Source organism: Macaca nemestrina, chromosome 7 (genome assembly GCF_043159975.1).
Source record: "Macaca nemestrina isolate mMacNem1 chromosome 7, mMacNem.hap1, whole genome shotgun sequence".
Lineage (NCBI taxonomy): Eukaryota > Metazoa > Chordata > Mammalia > Primates > Cercopithecidae > Macaca > Macaca nemestrina.
This window is the reverse complement of record NC_092131.1, coordinates 124,629,895-124,646,673: the sequence shown is the minus strand read 5'-3', so window position 1 is coordinate 124,646,673 and position 16,779 is coordinate 124,629,895. Positions and strand designations below refer to the sequence as shown.

At 42.9% G+C, this 16,779-nt stretch overlaps 1 protein-coding gene across 11 annotated transcripts in view; it reads right to left on the bottom strand.

The window, feature by feature from the left end:
- Positions 1-16,779, bottom strand: part of LOC105491013 (S-phase cyclin A associated protein in the ER) — a 560,926-nt gene that overhangs the window by 5,510 nt on the left and 538,637 nt on the right. For 10 of the 11 annotated variants that reach the window (XM_071100885.1, XM_071100886.1, XM_071100887.1 and 7 more), the window contains one exon: positions 272-463. In XM_071100885.1, the coding sequence (XP_070956986.1) occupies positions 272-463 (192 nt within the window). Of the gene's footprint in view, positions 1-271; positions 464-13,156; positions 16,521-16,779 lie in introns of those variants that run through there. The other variant, XM_011757095.3, reaches the window with a different exon arrangement.

Genomic DNA, 16,779 nt, shown 5'->3' with positions numbered 1-16,779 from the left:
ATTTCCTGAGTACGGGTTACCAGTTCATTAACTGGAAAAATATCCTTTCCTTGAATTCCTCCAAGTAGAAATTATATAACACCCAATTGCGGTTCCACTAATATTTCAGAAACTATGCTGATATTTTAAAAATTAATTTTAAAGCACATAAATATGTAAAGATTTTAAAAGGTAGTATGGAAAGCAAAAATAAACAGCTGGCTTACTTTTATGTTTCTGTTGCATTAGTTTACACATAAAGCTAGACAATTAGGTATAACGTAGAAGGTACCTGAATGAAAGTGGCCAGTAAAACACAGCTCATCTCTTGCTCCAGAATGATCTTGTTCTGATGATTGTTGTAACAAGCAGCGATAAGTGAAGGGAACAGTATTTTGATCAGCCGTGGGTCACTGAAATACTGGAAGGGCAATTGGCAGAGCTTCTGCAGCACTGTGGGGTGGCGGCCGGACTGCACTATCACCTGAAATGGAGGAGCAGCCCAGGTCAGCTGCCAAAACGCCCCGGTCTGTCCGTCACCCGCCTGCAACAGTGTCGACTAGAACCACGGAAAACATGCTGAAGGAGTGTAAAGAAAAAGACTCCTAACTCCATACCAGAGCTTAATTTAAGTGATACTTGAAAACAGCAGGAAAAAAAAAAAAATCTCATTTCCCAACTTAAGGAAAAGATCCTGAAAGTTTTGCACTCATTTAAAAGTTATTATAATCCATGATGAAAGGTGTAGTTGCCACGGAGTTAAGGACGCCTGTGAAATGGATTCAGAATGCACACAGCTTTAACAAAGTGCTCCCCATGCCCCCTTAAAGCAGAGTAGTCATATTCCTTAAAACCTGCAAAGAGCTCACTCACAAGAAAGTAAGGCCCTGCCCACTGCAGTCTTCCCTTAACTTAGCTCACTGAATACACTCAATGCAGATAGATCTATTCTGTATGCAGGTAGGTCCAAGAAAGAAAAGCTAATTCTAAGGAAAATGGGAACAGTTTCAGAAAAAGTTACAGGCTCCAAAAGACCCTTTGTCCAATCTATACTTCTTATCTTTGTTTCCATCAGTGCCACTGAGTCTAAAAGGAGAACTGTTTAGATAAATGAGACTGTTGTCTTGAAGCAGTCTAAGTTTACAACTGTGTACATTTATAGAAATAGGGCAATGCAACGAATGGGCTTGCAGGGAAGCCCTCTTAGTTTACTCCCTAGGCCTCCATGATAAACTAAGAAAGGTCAAAATTAGCTCTGTTTCAAGTAACCTTGATTAGAGAGTTCTAATATGAAAGAGCTGGGTGACCCAAAGCCCACTTCGTGGTATAGGAGGAAGCTCCTAGAAGATTAGGAACACTGTAAACCTAAGGTCAGAACTGTAAATTGTACTTGGAAAAACAATTTTACAGGTACACACCCAGACAGGGCTACATTCAAATTAAAACCAGAAGGACAGAATGAAACAGCAGAGGCAGGAGAAACATAAATTACAGGGATTTACAAGTTTTCAAAGTACTTTTAACAATACTTTAAGAACACACTCTCAGATGATAATGCAGTTTAGTTTAAGAACAAAATCAACAAAGTAATAGTTCACATATTTTCGTTCAATAGCTAAAATGACATCAAAAGCCTTTAGAGACTGTTGATAGGGACTTGTTAATACCTCCAAATCCAGAAGGAATTTTAAAGACTTGCACTGTGTGACAATTCAGCACATGGCTATGTGCTGCCATTTCTGACTCTGGCTGAGAAGAATATGCCCTGTCATTTACTTTATTGATAAAAGCATTTACTTAAATCTTTATTTTAACTATTAGCTACAAATTTTGTAACACAGCCAAATGGTCACATTAGAATTTATGATGATATGATTATTAGAAGTCTTCTTTTTTTCCCCTCCTTGGACAAAAATTAAGAACAAGTTTTTTCTTTACAACTTCATTGTTAAAACGCTATTATTGGAAGATTTGCTAATTGAAAAGATATTATACTAGCCAGTCTGGCTGGCACAGGCACAATGTTAAAGACAACTCCTGGTTCCTGGCATATCAGCACAGAACATGAAGAACTTAAATGGAACTTACTCCATTTGGGCTCCTGAACCTCACTGGGGTGAGGCAGAGCCCCTTAGGGACCTGTTGGTTCCCTCAAGGAACAGAGCTAGTTATCAGCTGCTGTTTACAGAGATGACCAGCAGTGCAGTGAGATGATTTGCCAGAAGCCATTACTTTTAAATCCCTGGACTGCAGAAGATGCAAATGGATGTAGGCAGTTTGGTTACCTTGGAGTTCTAAGGAATTTTACCCAACCCTACCATCCCATGGCTTGGTTATGAGCCAGAATGGGACATCTAGTCTATGCTGTTTTTCCAACCACATTTTAGACATTGTGGAGACAGGATCAGGAGGTTCGGGAAGGGGCCAGCCCTCAGCACTAACACTCAGTAGGCTAATTCAGGTGGGCTTTGTGGCACAGAGGGTGGCAGTCTGATGTCACGAGCACAGATGAACTGTCAGCTGAATTGGACTAAGCACTACCCTTTGCGGCAGGGGGCAGGGCTGGGAATGCAAACAGCCTGACCTTGATGATCAGGGTTTTGAGTAGGGTTGTCTTGAGAGGGTTGTCTGAGGGGCTTTTTGATAGATGGGGAAATGAGGGCAGGGCTCAGTTTTATTTCATTCCACCATTCACTCTTAGGCCTTAGGTGGTTAAAATGTCACTTGGACTGCTTGAGCTTTCCAAAGTCAGTAGAATCATCACGGGATATGAGAGTCTTGCTCAATGAACAAAATATGCATAATTAAGAGACATCTCAGATTTACACTATGGTGTTCTCTTCATTTGCCTTACTGATGGAGCTGTTACTAAGTCAATAATTGTCGGTTTGTCACCTTTGTCCAGACAAAGGGCTGCCCATAAGTCCTAAGGCAGGCACCACCATGAGCCTGACCAGCCACCTACCTCACCTTTCAGAGTACACAAGGCCAACACAAACATAAAGGGGCTTTCTACAGAGACTCTTTCCAGAGCACTGCACCAACGGCAGAGAATGGACTACCTGTAGATTTCTTTGATGGCCACACCCATCAGCTAGAGAGAGCAAGTAAGGAGCATGCATGGCTTCAATAATAATGAGAAGCAGTCTTTCAAATATGATGTCCACCTTCAGATGCAGAGTAGGGCTCTGAGGAAATCAACGGAATTTCCAACAATATTCAGATCAAAAGACATTGAAATTGAACCTTGTTCTTGGATGTGATTCTTAAACAGGTGCTAACTAAAGAGCTAGGAGATCTGGGTTCTTGTATTTATTTACCAACTGGTTTTGTGACCCTGGGCAAATTGCTCCATTGCTCTGGATTTTAAGGTGGTGAATTTAAAAAGAAGTAACCTTTTTATTGATGACACACACACACACACACACACACACCCCTATGGCCACTCACCTACCTCGCTTAGGTGAATAGCTCAGTTTTCACAAAGTGTATACACTGGTGTCACCAAGTACCCAATTAAGAATGAGAATATGACCCAGAATGTTGGATCTTTAAATATATTATTTCTGACATACAAATGGCCAACAAGCATATGAAAAAATGCTTAACATCACTAATCATCAGATGAATGCAAAATAAAACCACAATGAGATACCATCTTACACCAATCACAATGGCTATTATTAAAAAGTCAAAGAATAACAGATGTTGGTGGGGATACAGAGAAAAGAGAATGCTTGTATGCTGTTGGTGGGAATGTAAATTAGTACAACTTCTATGGAAAACAGTAGGAGGTTTCTCAACCGAAAATAGAACTACCACCTGGATATCTACCCAAAGGAAAATAAATCATCATATAGAAAAGACACTCAAACACTTGTATGTTTATGACAGCACTATTCACAATAGCAAAGTGATGGACCAACCTAAATGTCCATCAACAGATGACTGGGTATAGAAAGTGAGGTATGTATGTGCATATATAAATACACCATAAAATACTACTCAGCCATAAAACAACAACAACAAAAAAGAAATCATGTCTTTTGCAGCAACATGGATGGATCTGGAGGCCATTATCTTAAGCGAAATACTCAGAAAGTCAAATACCACGTTTTTGCCTGTAAGTGGGAGCTAAATACTGTGTACACGTGAACATATAGAGTGAAAGAACAGAAATGGGAGGGAAAGGTGGGAAAGTGGCAGGGGAGTGAGGAATGAGAAATTACCTGATGGGTACAATATATACTATTCAGGTGACTGTTACACTGAAAGCCCAGACTTCATCACTATGCAATATGTCTGTGTAACAGTACACTTGTACCCCCTATTTTAAAAACACATGGGAGACATATAAAAATAAATCAGTAAATAAATATAATCTTTCTCACTGAAAATTATATTCCTACATTTTGAATTTGGGAGAAATGATATGGCAACTCTTTGACTAAACAGAAAACACGAGAGAGTATTTCAAGGCTTCCTTGGAGCTATTCCTGATCGTTCTCTGGAGAGAAGACAGTGGGTGCACAGCTCCTCTTTCGGTCTTCAAAGCAGGGGCTAGTGGGCACCTGGAAATCGTAGGTGAATTTTCGGTGGAGGGAAGAAGCTCATAGATTCAACACAAAACTATCTTAGTTGGCTTGGACTGCCATAATAATATACCACAGACTGGGCCACTTAAACAACAGAAACTTATTTTCCACAGTTCTGGAGGCTGCAAGTCTGAGATCAGGGAACCAACATGGTGGGGTTGGTGAGGGCCTTCCTGGTTTGCAGCTGCCTTCTTGCTATGTGCTCACATGGTCTCTCCTTGGTGAGTGCATTTAGAGAGCGGGATCTCTTCTTTCCTTTTATAAGGCCATCAGTCATACTGGATTAGGGCACTGCCCTTACAACCTCATTTAATTACCTTCTAAAGGCCCTATCTCGAAATACAACTACATTGCAGGTTAGGGTTTTAACATATGAATTTTGGGAAAGTAGTTCATTCCATAGCACAATCCTCATCATTTCTCATCAACTTCAGCCGGAATTACGTTCCATTAGCAAGGCTACCATTTCTGGGGCCGGGCGCGGTGGCTCAAGCCTGTAATCCCAGCACTTTGGGAGGAAAAGACGGGCGGATCATGAGGTCAGGAGATCGAGACCATCCTGGCTAACACGGTAAAACCCCGTCTCTACTAAAAAATACAAAAACAAAAAAACAAAAAAAACTAGCCGGGCGAGGTGGCGGGCGCCTATAGTCTCAGCTACTCGGGAGGCTGAGGCAGGAGAATGGCGTAAACCCGGGAGGCAGAGCTTGCAGTGATCTGAGATCCGGCCACTGCACTCCAGCCTGGGTGACAGAGCAAGACTCCGTCTCAAAAAAAAAAAAGCTACCATTTCTAAGCAGGTGCATTGCAGAGTCAGTTGAGTGGCTTTTCCTGGGCCAATTGTCTCTCAGTGGCCAAAAGCCATGAAGCTACAGCTCAAGAGTGCTGGTGTTAGGCAGCCCTGGGCTCTAGGTCTGGCTCTGCCCCCTGATCTGCTATAGTCACTTAACTAATTTGAGCCTTAGAGTCTTTACAAAATGAGGGTAGATGGCAGCCTTCAGGATTTAGATGAGGATCCAATGAGACAGTGTCTGTGACCGTAAAGTACAGAACAATGTTAGTTATGAGTGTTTGGTTAGCTGACCAGTTCTGCTGCTCTGAGTCTTCTCCTGCTAGACCTGACTTGCACACACTTTCAGGATCAGAATCCCCCTCCCTGTGTGAGGCTTCCTAAATGCTTTCCATCGTCTTGTCCCCCTCCCCCATCGCCCCAGCCCCATCTCTCCATAGGACTACTCTTCAGAGCACAGGGTCTGGCAGAGGCAGGCCCTACTCTCTGGCTGGGACTCATCAGCAAGTTTCATGCCACCTGGGAAGCCATTGCTGAGGTCTCTCCCTGGCCTTGCCTGCATGGGAGAGAGCTGTGCAAACAGTGCTGGGGCTGCCAGCCAGGATCTTGCAGTGTCAGAGTAGGAAATGTATTCTGACAGCTCTGAAAAGAAAATCCAAGAAAAGCATGATCCAAGAAATACAGGTAAGTGGTACAAAGAAACAGTGACTTAACTTACTGTGCATGTCTGTTTTGAGGCTGTTGTGTTAGACTTGTCAACCTGAAAACAGAGCAGGAAGAGCCAAAGCTAATAGGCTGGTGTTGTGGACTCCTGATTGAGGGCAAGGATAAGCTTCCCTTGAAGCACTTAAGGAAATCCTTAAGCCCAGTAAGTCTTCCCAGGCAGCACAGCCAAAGGCAGCCTTTCTTTTTCAACCCAAAGACATGGCAGCAGCTATCACATAACTAAGTATATGTAGCTGAATCCCAAGTTCCAGAAGGGCAGGAACTATGTTTTTGGTATTGAATCCTCCATTGCTCTGCTGGGGGCGAGGCACAGAAGGAGGGCCTCAAAATTACTGGAATGAATGAAATAAAGTGACAAGGGGCCCCTAGTTAACAGACTAATTGGTGCCTTGCCTTGGGGGAGAATCATACCACATCTCATCTCATGAAATACAGATGGCATTTTTTGGATTGAAGGCTTCAGTGGTGTCTACATTACCTTAGGTCTGCACATCAAGTCCCTGAAGAATATATTTTGTGATAAGCTGTCTCTCACCCTAAAAGAAAATTAGGATTAGAATCCTCAGGATCCTGGGCACCAACTCAGGGATCCCTGGTCTGGTTAAAAGAAGAGTTCTGGAGGCCAGGCGCGGTGGCTCAAGCCTGTAATCCCAGCGCTTTGGGAGGCCGAGACGGGCGGATCACGAGGTCAGGAGATCGAGACCATCCTGGCTAATACAGTGAAACCCCGTCTCTACTAAAAAATACAAAAAACTAGCCGGGCGAGGTGGCGGGCGCCTGTAGTCTCAGCTACTCGGGAGGCTGAGGCAGGAGAATGGCATAAACCTGGGAGGCGGAGCTTGCAGTGAGCTGAGATCCGGCCACTGCACTCCAGCCCGGGTGGCAGAGCGAGACTCCATCTCAAAAAAAAAAAAAAAAAAGAAGAGTTCTGGAAAAGCTCCTCCCACTTTTTCAGGTGTGGGCAACACTGGTGTTTCACTTGGTATGAAGGAATTCAAGGTCTTCCAGGACAATGCTTTGCCAAAACCTCAGTTAACACAGCAGAAAACCTCTTACTGGCAGAGACAGTACTTAGTAGGCTATAAAGCCCCTTTACCTACATTATCCAAGTCTCTAAACTCTGAAATGGGCAGACATGGATGACTATATTCTTACAATGGGGAAACTAATGCTCAGAAAGTTCAAGAGAGCTTGTCCCGGGTCCTTCAGCTAGTCATTGGCGGAGCTGGGCTTAGCAATCTTATTATTCTGAATGCCGGATTCTTCCTCACCTCAAAGGCCCATCTATGGCCGCTGGACTCATGAGGCCACTCCTTCCTGGGCAGAAGGGCTCTCTGTCACTAGGCCTGAACTCACTTCCATGACTGGCTGCCAGCCAGCTTCTTGCATGGCTCTGCCAGTCCGGATGAAGATGAGGATGACATACTGCCATTCAAATAGACAAACCAGCTGACACAGATTAACACAAAAGACTTTTTTCAAAAAACCTATACTCTTCTTGGCTTGGTATCAAATAACCAGTTCTTGGTTATGTGCTGGCTGTGCCAAGGGTTTGTCTCATATTATCAGATGTAAGAACTTGAAAGAGAGGAAGGGTTGTGATGGGGCTAGAGTCTCAGGAGTGAACTGTTGGAACATGTGACTTCAAATTAGCACTGTCTTAGGATGGCCATTTATTTGGATGCCTCTGGAGCAGCCTTGACAAGTTTTGAGTGCCTTGCAAAACTTGTCTTATATTTTTGAAACAAATGCTATCATGTCAAATATATTTGTAATATTACTACTTGGTATTGTATGTAGAGTGTTACCCAAAATTTAACTTTTAAAAAAGAAAGGAAAGTGGAGGTGGGATAGTGAGTGGTCACTAATCTGGATTAAAAATGCAAATTCTCCTGGAAAGAGTTTGCAGATTTCACATTTGTAAAATGATAATTGTCACATTCACTCCATAAAATTCCAAGGAGTGGCTAGGAAGGCCCAAGGAGAGTCTATCACGTTGTATAAATGTAAAACAGCCTGATTCCCTCACCCAGAGGGACCTTTTCCTCCAACTGTGACCACATGGAATTCAGTCAAGAACCCGAAAGGGAGCAAGCAGGCCTCTGAGCAGAGAGATTAGTCCATTCATCAAATATTTGCTGAGCATCTACTCTAGCCAAGCATGGTGTGAGGCACTGGGAATGGAATACTGAACAAATCAGAGACATTCTTGCCTTCACAGAGTGCCCAGTATTTCCACAAAATCCACGCCAGTTACTTACAAGAAAATCTTCCAAACTCCAACACAATCTACCAAGTCACATTTCAGAAGCAACTCTAACAGAAGTGGGCTTTCTGGCCTAGATTAGAATGAAATCAGCATTTAGAAAGGACACTGCTGGTTTAAGTAAATTGACAAGAGGAAGAAGCACCAGCTGACATTAGTAAGTGAAGGTGTGAGAATTAAAATTATTTTAAGCAGACATGAGAATTCAAAAAGTTGCCTAGAACCATTTGGTGTAAAAGTAAGTATCTCTACCCTTTTCAGTTGGTCTTGAGAGAGCATTACTGTATTGTAGTAAAATATCTTGTTATAACCAATTATCCTTACTTAGTATGCTGCACTTTAAAAATCTGCTTCCACATACATAATGATAATAACGTGCCTTAACATCGTAGTAGGAACTCATTTCTTAAGGCATCAAAAATACATAATGTATTCAGCATAATTGGTTTAAGATGAAAGGAGACGTCATAATATTGTAAAAGGGACTGGAAAGTTAATGTTAAACACTTTTTTTTTTTTTTAGATGGAGTGTCACTGTTCTCACCCAGGCTGGAGTGCAATGGCAATCTCTGTTCACTGCAACCTCCACCTCCCAGGTTCAAGCAATTCTCCTGCTTCAGTCTCCTGAGTAGCTGGGATTACAGGTGCCTGCCACCATGCCCAGCTAATTTTGTATTTTTAGTAGAGACGGGGTTTCACCATGTTGGCCAGGCTGGTCTTGAACTCCTGACCTCTGGTGATCCACCCGCCTCAGCCTCCCAAAGTGCTGAGATTACAAGCATGGGCCATCGCGCTCAGCCCACATATTGTTTTTTAAAGGTAAATTTGGTCATTTGAAAAATTCACTTATATGGGAATAGTTTATTCCCTGACCATACCAAACTATGACACTAAATAATAAAATACAATAAAAATTAAAATAAAGTAGTAGTTTCTTGCTCCCTCTTTTTTTTTTTGAGATGGAGTCTTGCTCTGTCGCCCAAGCTGGAGTGCAGTGGTGCGATCTCAGCTCACTGCAACCTCCGCCTGCCGGGTTCTAGCAATTCTCCTGCCTCAGCTTCCTGAGTAGCTGGGATTACAGGCACATGCCACCACGCCTGGCTAATTTTTGTGTTCTTAGTAGAGATGGGGTTTCACCATGTTGGCCAGGCTGGTTTTGAACTCTTGACCTTGTGATGAACCCACCTCAGCCTCCCAAAGTGCTGGGATTACAGGTGTGAGCCATTGCGCCCGGCCCTTGCTCTCTCTCTCTATTATATAATCTACATACATAATAGATAAAATCATGATGTCCTATAGTAAAATTTCCAGCTCTCTAGAACTCATTATATTCAAGGAAACAACAGAAAATGGTCAAGTTCTGTTTTACCTACTTATACTCTGCCTCTTCTGGTTTTTCTAAGACCTAAGAGTGATCCTGCATTTTCTCCTTATTTAGGAGAACTCCATCAGTGGTTTTAGAAAGCTCTCCATATTGCGTTATTTTTATTAGTTGTTTTTTTCCCCACAGGGCCCTCTGGCAAGTTTCTAAACACTTACATCACTGGGACCCCAGCCCTGTGCCTGCCACGGACCAGAAGGCAGAACCACATACGGCCCTGCTCCAGATACCAGAGCAGTTGTTTAGGCAAAGACAGACTGCTATGAATCCCCAGTTTCAACAGTCTCAAGACTGTCTGCTCTGTAAGGATAGCCCCCTATATTCACTGCTGTACTCCTAGTATTTGGTATAGTGTCTAGCACAGTGCCTGGAAAACAACAGGTGTTCATTAACTATCTGGGGAATGAATGACTGAGGACCAAATCCCTATTCCAGGGAGCCTGTACCTACCACACCAGAGCTCTGGGCCTACCCATCCTGGGCCTTCAAGGACTCAGATAACACCATCTTTCTATGTGTGAGAACAGTTAGCTGGGTATTTTGGCCAGCACCCTATCTGGTCCAACAGCCAGTGCTACAGAGAGGAGGGGTAGGGTGGGGCAGAAGCAGATTCTTTCTGCTGGCTTTGTAAGCACCTGTCAAAACCTAAGGCCAAACCAGTTCCATTGGTTGGTGTGGTAGGGTGAGTGGTATATGGAGTCAGACAGAAATGTAAATAGTTAAATTTCACCAGGGCAAATTCTTTATGCCTAAGAATTCCTGTTTTACTTCTTCCCTTGTCAGAGACAAGGTGTCCCTAGCAGGGGCAAAAATAGGTGTCTAGACATCTAAATTCATTTAAAAAGACAGCAGAGAGAGTTTGTAAATCATTGGAACAAAGAATATTTTTCTAGCAGAGCAGAAACAAAGTAGTTGCTGCATTCCTCTCCACAAAACTGGTCCTGATACAATGCTATAGTAAAAAGGCAGCAGCTGCAGTGGCCAGGCTAGGCCAGTGCAAGAGCCAAGCATCTCTGTCCACATTGCTCTTGTCAAGTTTGTCACACCTGGAGACCAGGCCCAGGAGCAATATGACAAGAGGGTCCTTGAGGCCAATGACCTCTATGTGTCATAAAGAATATGGCATGCCCCAAACACACACCTTGCTTAATCTGATGCCTTGGGGTTAGGGTAGGGAGGGTACAGAAGTGGCTTTATTTCAAAATCTCAGGAGAAAAGTTTGAAGAGTCTATACATATACATGATCAAGTCAAAATCAGAGCAGAGAAACACAAAGAGTCCCTTGGCTAGCACTGCAAACGAATTGCTATCCTCCCAAATCTGCTTCTTCCATTAGATGATTTCCAAGCTGAGATTAAGTACAGCAACCTTGGCAGACCATATGGGAAGTAGCCCCTTCAAGCACCAGCCTTCTCCCTGGTGGTCCAGGGATCCACTGCTCTCTAGCACCAGCAAAGTGTCAAGGAGGAGGAGGGATGAGAGAAAAGGAAGAAGGGAAAGAGGAAAGAAAGCAGCCAGGATCACTAGAAGAAGCTAAAAAGCCAGTAGTTGGGGGATTGGCCTTTTACAGGCTTTGGAAACCAGGTGATCCTAGAGAAACAAGGGCTTTTCTCATGTAGTGAGGGGGTGAATGGCTGTTTTGCTGTGTCCCTCCAGGGAAACTGAGTGAGACGGCTCCTGACCAGCTGCTCTCTGCTTCCTATGGGAAAAGGCTGTGCTGGGTACCAACAGCAGAAGGATGCAAAAAAGGCTTTTCCCCTCCTCAAACATCATTCTATTACTGCAGGGGAGAATAATGCTTCAGAACCAGGGACGCTTGTTTACAGCCCTGGGGCTTCGGTGTGGAAGTCTGATGCCCACCTACCATTCTCCACATTTGGGACTTTGGGACATAGTCTGAGCATATCATTCTCCTGCTTGTAACATTTAGGGGGTCCTTGTCTCCGAGGGGATCAATCCTCAAGTTCTTGGGTCCCTCCTGACCTGGACCCTGCCTGCCTCTTTAGTCTTAGCTCTTGTGTCTCCTACATCCTGAGCTCCAGTCAGAATAAACAGCTTGCAGTCCCCTGAACCTGCCAGGTCATTTTACATCTCAATACCTTTGCTAATGTTCCTTCCAATACCTAGAATGTCTTTCCTACCTTGCTACCTCCTAAGTATCTACTCCACTTACAGGTATCAGCTCAAACATCCACCTCCACTGTGAAACAGTTTCAAGAGGAACCTCTGGCATAGATCCAGGTTTGTTAATTATTTCCCCCAGCCCCGAGAATGTCAGCAACTTGAGGGCAGGGACTTTGTCTATTTTGCTTCCCACTGTATCCTGGATGTCTGGAACAGGGCCTGGCACCCTGCAGGCACTCAATAAATGTCTGCCGAAGGAAGGAATCAATCTCAGCACTGAAGGCACTGCCCCTGGATGTGGATGTCATAAGGACAAGGTTTGGGTTGTGCTCATTTCTGCATCTCCTAGCACATGGTTCGACACAGTGTGGGCATTTTGTAAAAGTTGACGAATGAGAGAAGGAATGAGTGATGAATGTTCATAGGGACGAAAAGCTAACAATACTGGCATTTCTCCAAGAATGAGTTACCTTCCAGTCTTCTTTTCTGTGTTAGGGCTTCTTTTTCCTTCTTTCATATTGTCTATTCTGTGAGAAGAGTTACCTTTTAAGTGAAGCATATTTTAAATTCTGTTCAAACACAGCACAAGAAAGTTGGGCTAGATTTTCTCAAAGACTTGGCTAAGCTAAAAGTCATGGGCTCTACAGCTAATCAGGGATGATGGCAACAAGTGCTGCTTCCATTTTAATTTACATTTGGGAAAACCCTGTCTATAGAACACTAACCTTGTAAATTATACAGACTCACCATATCATCATAAATTTGAGAAACTATTTTGGATTTTTTTGTGTATATTTGTATTATCTGTGTCTCTTTTACCATTGGGGCTGAGGATGGGAGGAAGGTTGGTCACAGAAAGCCCTGGATAATATATCAGGAGGCCCGGTTCCAGTGACCTGGAGTAAGCCCTTCTCCTCTCTGGAAATGAGGGCAGTTGGAATAGATGATCTCTGAAGGCCTGTGAACCTGCAGACATAATATGATCCATAGCATATATAATTGCTATGGGCAATCATGATCCTATGCTGCCCATACCTGCATAGGTACGATATTTAAACATGGTAAAAAGAGAAGGTGCTTATAATACTTTTTTCTTACAAAGGAAAAAAGTCATCACATAAAATATGCCACCCCCAAATTCTCAATAAGTACCTATTCTGATTTTCTAATCTAGCTTATTTAAGAAAAGAGAACTGATTTCTTATACATTCTCTCTCTCTCTCTCTCTCTCTCTCTCTCTCTCTCTCTCTCTCTCTCTCCCCCCCCCCTCCTGGAAAGACTATGCCCATTATAAACTAACGGGATATGTGCATGGAGGCACAGGGAGATGGGTAGATGAATGGACAGCATTTAATAATGCCTTAAAATTCAAAGGTTCTAAGTTGGGTTTGGACCTTTCCTGTGAGATCTGAGGACAAACTTGCCTTACCATGGAGCTTTTGGGTGGTATGAGAACAGCAGGGTTAATAAATGAAGCGCACGGGCTGATAGGTTTTCTGGTCATAACCTAATAGCTGCCAGAGAGCATGGATACTTTCCACAGAACATTTATGGGCTCTCCAGCACTAGTCTATGACAATTTTATTTAATCATAAAAATATAATAGTCATCAAATCTTTTTGGAGTTTCCAGTTTACTGCTTTCTCAAGAGAAATAAATGGTCTCTCAGATTTCTTCTGCTTTCATCTCTCTGTTCTAAGTATAGTAGGATAAGGTTCCAATTAAGGCCCATTAAATGTTCACATTGATTCATGTGAGCCATTTTCCAGTTTCTTTTCCTAACACAATCTCAATGCACCTCTGAGTTATCTCTGTGGTGTGTTTTCAGTTTAGCAGTTGCCCATACATAAAAGAATTATTTGGGTATGACGTCTCCTTCCCTCCCACTTCTATAGCCCAAGGTGCTGAGTGGAGATTCTCCTTCACTGTCTTCCAGACAAGAATAGGTTTATAACCTGTCAGGTATGTCCAGGTGAACCAGGCATGCCCCTTTGGGAAGGGGAGCTGGCAGGTGACCAGAACCAGACTGATACTCCAAAGTCCCCTTGGCAGCTGTGTCAAAACAGAGTTTTGAGTGGCAGCCCAGAGATTCTGAGGTGGGAGGATCCTCTGTACTTCTACAAGTTTTGGTCCACAGAAGAACCCTGTAGGCAGAGTTTTCTCACAGGTTCTCCACAGATGGGGAACCATGTTCTGATAGCTGGTCTGGTCATGACTTCCCAATTCATCTTATAATTATATATTCTTCCTCTATCAGAGCTGAAAGGCTTCTTCAGAGCACCCAGGCTAACTCTTTATACAGACAGGAAACTAAAGCTCAGAGAAGGGCAGTGACTTACCCAGGGTCAAACAGCTATAAAGCTGTAAAAGGATCCAACAGTCCTGACTGCTGTACCAATGTCTGTTCCATCGTGATGGGCTTTCTGTAACTTATGAGGGTCTTATATAAAACCTCCTATCTCAGAAGAGGTGTTCCCTGTGATTACAGCCTAAGCCTTTACAGTCTTTCTCAGAGGGATTTTTATTATAAACGCCCCCTCCATGGCTGAAGACCAAGGCAAGCCCAGAAAAATTGTATTATTGGTCATGAATTAAACTTTGATAAAAGATTCCTTCTGGCCTCATTTTTTGTGTTTATTTGATGCCCCAATAGAAGATTTTCAAGTGAGCAAAGGATAACTGAGGTTCATGCACACTCCTGACCTAGCAGCAGCTCCTTGGGCTGGCTGCTGCCTACCTCAGGTGATGTCCTGGCAACACAGCCACTCAGGCAAGTCAGGAGTTTCTTTTGACGTCTCAAGAGGTTTGTGGAGTAAAAACTGTATCTAGTGTGAGCATGTGGCACTTTTAACTACCCTTGTGTGGAAAAATTCACCAAAACAACGAGGAAAATAAAAGGTATCTTTTATTTGGATTCTGTGAAGTTTAATGCAATTGGCCAAAATTGCTAATTGGCAAATTTCTCCATTCTTATGTCAGCCAGTTCACTCATCAGAAGTCTCAAAATAAATATTTAGGTATAAATTATTTTTAATTGAGAATTTTTGTTCTACTTTTGGAGAAAAAACCCCACATTTTTTTCTTTGGTGCTATAATATTGAGAGTAGCTTGGTTCCAAAATGGTTGCATTGCTGAAACTCAGGCTCTTCCTTAGACATGATGTATTTCTATTTTATGAAAGGAACGTATCCGTCACACAAAGAAAGAAAATATAGAAAGCTGAATGCTTGTGTGACAGCTAAAGAATAAGCTGCCAACTCTGGGAGAACAGAAAGGCCTTGGGTGCTGGAGTTTCCACTCTGAGCCCACCACCGCAGCCTCCATTCACGAACTGGGATGGGGCTAGGGGAGTTTACCAAGTGGGTGTGACCTAGGACTGACCATCTGCCTTTGAGGTAAAGAGTGAAATAAGAATGTTTGAGCAGGAATTAAGCCACCTCTAAAAGTTCTAAATGCTGGAATGGGATTCTGGAAAACTGCCACTCTTAACACACAATGACTCTAGGAAACCACTCCTTGTTTCTGTGCACAGGGAAACAACCGAGGTGAGTACAACAGATTCATTTTCGGAACTTGTAGTCAAATTAATGTTTGGGATTTCTCACTAAGTCACTGAGTTACAAAAGAGCTGGAAAATGCATGGCATGCAGCTCAGGCAGAACCGAGTTTCACAAGCTTCGCTCTCCAACTTGCTTGCCTGTTCGGATCTGCCCAGAAGCTTTCAGGAGCCTTTGGCAGGGTGTGGTGCAGAGCAGACGGTTACATGATCAGCATGGACTTCACTAGAGAGAGCTCAATGCGGGAGGGGGACAAGGGGATCCTTCCTTTCAGGGATCGCAAGAACCTCCAACTCTGACAACTGCAATCTATGGGGCCTTTCCAAATGAAAAAGCCAGTTGCTAAATAAAATGAGTGAGCAAAGGTGCATATTCCCAATATAGTAATATGCAGGCAGTCAAATCATCTGTCATTTGAGTTAATTTAATTATCATACCACATTTAATTATCTAATACAAAATGTAAATAAAGTGACGGGTTGACAGCACATACTAATTATGTTCATTATAATAATTAAATGGGAAGGAATTTAGAGTCAAGAAAGTACCATAAAATGCAGGGAATCTTTCGATTAAAACATTTTAATTAGAAACTGCAACCCTATAGGAAACAGAAGATTCATTCCATCAAGGATGGGACATCACTTTTATTATCCAGGTTTCTCTTCTCAAGTCATCCTTGGTATCATGGGGCTCAGTCTTTCCAGTTAATAGACTAAATGGTGGCAAATAAAAAGTGCCAATCCTTTATGCAAAGCAGTTACGTAATCAAACAGTAGGCTGCAGCAGGCTTTCAGGATGTCTTGTTTTATAAAGACACAAGCTGTTTTCCCAGTAGGAAATCTATGATCCCCTGTGGACAAACTGGCTCTGCAAATTAACATGACTTAAGACTAATGATAAGGAAACATTAAATGAACTGAGCATCTAATTTCTCCTATGAATTTCCTCTGATTTACAGAAAGTGGCAATAGGCGAAACAGATTCCTTTCTTAAGTACGGAAGTGAGGTGGAAACTCACTGAACTGCCAGTGGCGAGGCTGGGCTCTGCCAATTCTTGCTTGACAATTCCTTTTCCTTCTCTGAGCCTCAGTTCTTCCTCCTACAATATGAGGGAGATGGACTAGGTATCTCTCAGAGCCCTTCTAGGATGAAGGCGCCATGAATCTATGACTGAAGAAGCTAATGCCAGTGCTGAAAACTAAACTTACCACATCCTCTTAGCAAATGCTCACTTAGCAAATTACTGGACTTCGTGGGGTCAGTAGAAGGGCAATTTAATAGAACTAGTTTTAAAAGTGAAAACAAACTAACAATTAACTTTTCAGTTATAGAAAACTTCCCAACTCTATTGGGATATG